The sequence below is a fragment of the Suricata suricatta genome, chromosome 5 (genome assembly GCF_006229205.1).
Source record: "Suricata suricatta isolate VVHF042 chromosome 5, meerkat_22Aug2017_6uvM2_HiC, whole genome shotgun sequence".
Taxonomy (NCBI): Eukaryota; Metazoa; Chordata; class Mammalia; order Carnivora; family Herpestidae; genus Suricata; species Suricata suricatta.
The window spans coordinates 151422199-151429243 of NC_043704.1; the positions used below are offsets into that span (position 1 = coordinate 151422199).

Sequence of the window (7045 nt, forward strand, 5' to 3'; positions counted from 1 at the left end):
TAAATTCTTGATCCGGTATGTTGTCTAGATCTGCCTTGAGCAGTTCTGTGGCTGTGACTTCTTCCTGGAGGTTCTTCAGGGGAGAGTTCCTTCGTTTTGTCATTTTTGCTAGTTTTCTGTCTCTTGTCAGCTTTAAAAAGCTCGTTGTGCACTGTCCACCTGTTAATATTGTTCTGTTAAAGGAGGCTTATTGACTGTCCAGGCCCTGACGTTTCAGGAAATATTCTTTTAATGGTGTCTCTCAGTTTCTCTTGTTGTGTCTTTGAATATTTTATTTCCCTAGTCAGCAATATTTGGGACTGGCCGTCATGCACACTTTGGCTTGTTTCATGGTGTAGCCCTAAGAAGGAAAACAGACAGACAAACACAGAGGGAACAGAAGCACACAAACGCACAGACAAATCAAACAAACAAACACATTAAAAGGGGGAATGAAAAGAAGGAAAATGGAGAGGAAAGAGACAATACAAGAAAAATAAATAAGGGGAGTCAGAGACAACAAAGGACAATGGACATTCTAAGTGTGTGACCAGTTGCAGGGAGAGGTAAGGATGAGATACAGGAGAATATATCTGGATTGCAAGAAGGTAAAAAAAGGGAGAGGAGAAAGGAAAATAAGGAGTAAAAATTTTAAAAAATTTAAGTAAAAAAGATAGTAATAATAAAAAATAAGTACACAGAAAAGAAAAAAAGAAAAAGGAAAAAAAAAAGAAAATAACCCCAACAGCTCCCTCTTGTGGATAGGTGTGGTTTGGTGTGGTAGGTCTTGGAGGCTGCTCTCAGAGGCTCTGCCTTGGTGTCTGCAGAGAGTAGAATGGCGGCATGCCAAGCTCAGTTGGAACTATGCATTGTAGGCCACTCTAATGAATCCGATCTCCTTTGCCACAGTTGAGCCAAGTTGTATTTTCCAGGCCCGCCTTCGTTCAAAGTTCTAGTCCGTGCACTTTTATGCTACCACAGATGAGGTGTACTTGCTTTGGTGGCTGGCTTCTTAGGGGGAGGGATCAGTTTGTCTTTGCTCAGACAGGGATTTCGGCTGTCCCCGCCTGAGGCAAGGTGCGCACAGGAGCTGAAGTTCATGCTGTCACAGACACAACTGCAGATTCCCAGCCCCGAGTTGGGATCGGGATCACGTTGGGGGTGGGATGAGTTTCTCTTGGCGCCAGCTGGGATTTGTGCTGCTGCTGCATGAGGCAACGGGCGCTGCCGGAAATGAGCTGGGAGCTCCTGCAGCCTGAGCGCATGCCCAGGTCTCCACCACCGCCAACTCCCTGCCGGGATCATGCAGGGGTGGGGGCTATTTTTTCCCTGTTGGCACCCGGGATTTGGGATTCTCACGGCCAATGCTGGGGGCGAGATGCGCCGTGGAAATGAGGTGCGTGCTCCCACTCCCGCAGCCGAGGTCGAAGTGAGCACCCCTGGTGCCGCTGCTGTGGTCGCTGACCCCCCGCCAAGATGGCGCAGGGCTGGAAGCTGTTCCTTCCCTTGTGCCACCTGGGTTTGGGATTTAGGCTACCCAGCAGTTATCTATGGAGTGAGCTTCTCTCTCCAAGCGCGGTTAAACGTTCTTTACCTCTTCCCCAGAGACAGTACTATGAGCGTGTTCAGTCTCTCTGTGTCTTCCCTTTGTCTCTCCAGCTCTGCGTGCTTGCCCCGCGTTGGGCTGGGGCTCCCACCTCCCCTGCCCATCTCGGGCTGGCCCGTTTTCCAGTCTCCCCAGTTGGTGCGATCACTCACTCAGGTATCTTTGAGGTTCTCTTCTTTCTGGAGTCCGTATTTTCTCCTTCCGCTCTTGCAGATGAGAGTAATGTCCTTCTCAGTTTGATAGATGAGGCAGACGGAGTTTACAGAGCTCCTTTCCTCTCCACCATCTTGGCTCCTCCTCCAAGGATTTAATTTTTATGTATTTTCTACATTCATCATGGGGCTTGAACTCACAACCCTGAGATCAAGCGTTGCATGCTCTGCTGACTGAGCCAGCCAGCTGCCCACCATTGTATCTTCTAATTATATTTAGGAAAACTAGTGATTCTGGCTTACTTATCTTATATATAGCTAACTTCATGAGTTATTTTGTCAGTTCTAAATATTTTCCATTTTTTGGAGTGCGTCGGTGGCTCAGTCAATTAAGCATCCTACTTTGGCTGAGGTCATGATCTCAGAGTTTGTGGGTCGAGCCCCGCGTCGGGCTCTGTGCTGACAGCTCAGAGCCTGGAGCCTGCTTCCAATTCTGTGTCTCCCTCTTTCTCTGTTCCTCCCTCACTTGCACTGTGTCTGTCTGTCTCTCCCCAGTATCAAAAACAAACATTAAAAAAATTAAATATTTTCCATTTATCCCCTTGGCTCTTGGATATTTTTAGGTAGATAGTTACTTCTTCTGCAGAAAGTAAAACCTCAGCTCATGGTAAGGTATCAGCCATCAACTCTAGTGGATATGCTCTGGCATTTTACTGGTGGTATTTGCTGGTGTTTCCTGACCTTCTTCATAAGTTGAACAAATTTTATTTATGGTCAAACCACTTTTGAAATTCTTTTAGCAAATCCACATTAAGCATCCGGTGTCCGCCAGGCACTGTGCTGCGTGGTAGCAGGCCAGTGACGAACAGAACCGAGTCCTTGCCCTGTGGACCCCAGGTTCCGCTGGATCATGAACAGTATAGTTTGTCATGCAAAAGGCAGTGGAGAAAAAGAAGGTGAGGTATGCCGGCACCGTGCACAGAAGGAAGAAGCACGTCTGCAAGCCAGCTGCCTTAGAGCAGTACGTTTTCCTGTAGGTATTGGCATTTTTTCCCCATATTCTGGAACGCTGGGGATATTTGCTAGGAGCTGGGGAGGACAGTGGGGGAGGAAGAGGTTGGTGGTGCCCGTTGTGGGGCCAGCCCTTGGGGGCGTTAGGAGGTGCGGTTTGACCTGCTGTAAGTGGAGGTGAACTTCCGTCCCCAGCGGGCCTGGACTTGCTGTCCTCGGCGGCCCTCCCGCTTTGGCAAAGCAGGGACTGCAGTCAGGACACCATGGCTCTGCCTAGTGTGGGCATTTCTGGCTCGGATTTTGGGGGCCCTTTGGACCTTGTAATCACCCAGTTTGAAGGCCAGCTCTCGCTTTGAAGTGTCCACATTTGTTCTTCTTTCAGTGTCTTCTTTTGAACCAAGTTCCCTCGTTCTGGCTGTTTTAAAAGGACACCCTCAGGTGGTTCAGTTGGTTAAACATCCTGACTTCAGCTCAGGGCATGATCTCATGGTTCGTGGGTTCGAGCCCCGTGTCCGGCTCTGTGCTGACAGCTCAGAGCTTGGAGCCTGCTTTGGATTCTGTGTGTCTCCGCCTCTCTCTGACCCTCCCTTGCTCATACTCTGTGTGTCTCTCTCTCAAAAATAAATGTTAAAAAATAAAAAAGGACACCCTCATAACGACCTGGTTTAGAGTGGCCACAAACAGCAAGAGGGCCGGCGTTTACCTGTGGGAGGCATTTCTTCCTGCTTCCTCCAAAAGCAATCAGAGTTCCTTCCCTTCTCCCTGGCCCTGGTGCTGTCCCCAGGCAAGGCTGCTACCAGAGAGAGGGTGGGAGGCATCAGAGGGACAGTCAGGAACATGGGGGTGGATGCGGTAAGCAGGCGGGGAGCCCCCGCTGCCAGGCTGTGAGGTCGGGGTGACAGTTTGGGGCCTCAGCCACGCACAGGGGAGGGTGTTCCCCGTTTGGAAGTGGGAACAGTGACCGAGGCCTTGCCCCAGCGGGGTACCGGGTGCTGCTCTTCTCGGCAGAGCAGACCTTCCGTGAGGCTCAGAGTTGCAGACCATGGGAGGCCCACCCCCTGCCTGCAGCCCAGGCCCCTCTGGACCCTCACACAGGGCTTGAGCAGGGGCCTGTCATTTCAGGAGCCCGTGACCTTCGAGGATGTGGCCGTGTACTTCACCCGGAATCAGTGGGCCATCCTGGACCTTGCGCAGAGGGCCTTGTACCGGGAGGTGATGCTGGAGAATTATACCAACGTGGCTTCCCTGGGTAAGACCCCTCTCCGTGGTCCTTGGTGACATTCTCACGTCCTCCTCTGATGGTTTGGACCTTGAACTCCAGGGATTGATTCTGCCATCACGAGCCTCTGCAGATGTGCGGGGAGGGAGCACCTGGTCCCCTCAGGTTTTAAAATCAGACTTCCCTGCCACCCGGGGTGGGGTGCGGTTCCGGGCCTGAGCAGAGGGACTCTTCCTGGGGCCCAGGTGTGCCCTTTGTTCCTCCGTGCTGCCTGTTCCAGGGGTGCTGGATTTCTGCCTGTGGGGGGAGTCTCCCAGGATATCGGGACCTGTGTTCTTCCTGAGGGCATCCTGTGCTTTAGGTCGGGGCGAGGTTGCCGTTTCATCCTGAGGACAGCTGCCGTCTCTGCGGCCGTCCCTCGGAATGCAGCGTGGAGCCCTTCCCCGGAAGCCCTGGGGGGCTCACGTGGTTTCCTGGGCATGTCATCCTCGCTCCCCTGCCCCCCTCAGCCTGTTGTGGGGTGGGCCACGAGAGATCTCAGGAAAGCTCTGGAAGGCTCCCCTCAGCTTTCAACTTGTTTTTCCTTTTTCTCTTGGCAGTAGCATTTCCATTCCCCAAACCCCCTCTGGTCTCCCGGCTGGAGAGAGGGGACGCGGCATGGGGCCCGGACCCCTGGCAAGCGGAGGTTCTGAGAGGCCTCCGTCCAGGTGAGTAAGACAGCCTGGCGGTTTCTGGGTTTGCCTTCCCCGCTCATTTTATACGTCTTATTTGTTTTAAGTAGGCTCCACACCCAGCGTGGGGCTCGAACTCATGACCCTGGGATCGAGAGTCCGAGGCTCCGCTGACGGAGCCAGCCAGGCGCCTCTGCCTTCCCAGTTTATGGTTCTCCCGCAGCAGAGTACGAGGCGCCCCCGTTCTTCATAAGGCACAACTGAACACGCTCTCGGACCCCTGCCCGGTTGCAGCCCCGAGCGGGGGAGGCCGTCCCTGGGAACCCGCGGCCCATGCCCTGCCACAGAAAAGCCATGACCCAGCGCCGCCTCAGCCACTCCTTTTCTCCTGTGCCAGCGGAGACACTTAAGTGTATGCCAGTTTTAGGCCGTGAAGTGGATTTCAGCCATACTTGAAGGAAAGTATGGTTCTGTGGGTCAAACTGAGTTATTTGTGCCACAGCTGTGACCTCTGCTATTAGGCCTTTGGCAGTGAAAGGCCTCTCACTTTCTTTTTTAGTGTGTAAATCACCTGTAGTTTCTGTAGGTCACGACCGATCGATCGTTAGGTCTGCACTGTATTTGTGTCACATGCAGCTGTAGAGACCTGCACCACTGAGCCCAACACACACCAACACACACACACACAACACTTGCACACCCAACACATACAGACTAAAATTTACCCAAGACCGCTCGCTGGGCCTGGGAGTTCTGTGACTTGGATTTTCTTTTTTTTGGAAGCAGGTTTCCAGGCCTCGTCACCTGTGCTGTGATTTTGTAAGCAGCGGTTCTTTTAGCTGAAATGACCCTGTGGCCCACAGCTTTCCAGTGCAGTTTGTGTCCCAGCGACTTTCTGAAAGAAAGTCCCAGTCTATTATGTGGAATATTTAAGAATCACTGGGCCATTTATTTGGAATTTAGGATGGCTTCCTGACTTCAGGTGGGCCGTTGAGCTCCAGGGAGTTTGAGTTTGGTCTGCAGCCTGCTGACCTTATGGTCTGGCGGAGCCGCCGCCTCTTCTTCCTGGGAGCGCTGACTTCCTTCTCTCCTCGGGATCTCTCCCTCTCTCCCTCTCTCCCTTTCTCTTTGGAAACATTTCCATTTCTTGCTCATCTCCTGTATCTTTCTCATTCCATTTCCTTTCTTTTCCCCCCTTCTGCCTTCTTCCCGTCCATTCTGGAAGCCCTTCCGCCTGCCTCAAGTCCACTTCCCAGCCTTCCTCACAGGAGGCCCCTCCTGGTCTGTTTCCGGGGCTGTCGCTTCTCCAGCTGCACATTATCATTTTCCTTTTTCCCTCTCGTCCTCCTGGCTGGGTGCTTGTGCCAAAACCACACTCTGCCAGAGGACTCGGGGAGCCGGGGTAACCAGGAGCACCTGCGGTTTCTTGGGCAGGCGGTGCGTCCTGGATGGAGACCGAGGAGCCGGCCGGGAAGCGGGAAGGCGCCGCAGAGGCCGAGGCTGGAGGACATCTCACAAACGTTCCCCAGCACTTTGACTTTAAAAGCGAGGCGACATGGCACACGTTCAGCCTGAACCCGAATCTGATCCTTCGTGGGGGAATGAAGTTCTACGAGTGCAAAGAGTGTGGGAAGATCTTCAGGTACAACTCGAAGCTGATTCGGCACCAGATGAGTCACAGCGGCGAGAAGCCCTTCAAATGTAAGGCGTGCGGCAAAGCCTTCAAGTCGAGCTACGACTGCATCGTGCACGAGAAGAATCACACCGGAGAGGGGCCCTACGAATGCAAGCAGTGCGGCAAGGGCCTGAGTTCCAACACGGCCCTGACGCAGCACCAGAGGATCCACACGGGCGAGAAGCCGTTCGCGTGTCAGGAGTGCGGGAAGGCCTTCCGCCGGAGCGCCGCGCACCTGCAGCACCGGCGGCTGCACACGGGCGAGAAGCTGTACCGCTGCCGGGAGTGCTGCAAGGCCTTCGGCTGCAGGTCGCTCTTCCTCGTGCACCAGCGGACTCACACCGGGGAGAAGCCCTTCCGGTGTCAGCAGTGCGGCAAGGCGTTCACGCAGAAGGTCGCCTCCATCCAGCACCAGCGGGTGCACACCGGGGAGAAGCCCTATGAGTGCAAGGTGTGCGGGAAGGCCTTCAAATGGTACGGCAGCTTTGTTCAGCACCAGAAACTGCACCCTGTGGAGAAGAAGCCCCTCGAGGTTTTTGGGCACCCCCCGAAGGGTCCCCAGGGCCCCGCTCCGGCCCTACCGGCTGTTCCTGTCCAGGGCCCGTGCTCGGCCCCAGCCGTGGCCGTGCCTTCGCTGACCTTTCCGCACGCCGTGCTCCTTCCTACCCCCGGGCCTTTGTTCATGCTGCTGCCCGCATCTGGAATGCCTTCTTCACCTGTCCAAATAGTGCG

At 54.0% G+C, this 7045-nt stretch overlaps 1 protein-coding gene across 1 annotated transcript in view; it reads left to right on the forward strand.

Annotated features, from left to right (window-relative positions):
• The window catches only part of LOC115291301 (zinc finger protein 621-like), a 25113-nt gene that overhangs the window by 10034 nt on the left and 8034 nt on the right, over positions 1-7045 (forward strand). The window contains exons 3-5 of the mRNA XM_029938786.1: positions 3871-3997; positions 4567-4674; positions 6073-7040. Coding sequence (XP_029794646.1) covers positions 3871-3997; positions 4567-4674; positions 6073-7040 — 1203 coding nt within the window. The remainder of the gene's footprint in view (positions 1-3870; positions 3998-4566; positions 4675-6072; positions 7041-7045) is intronic.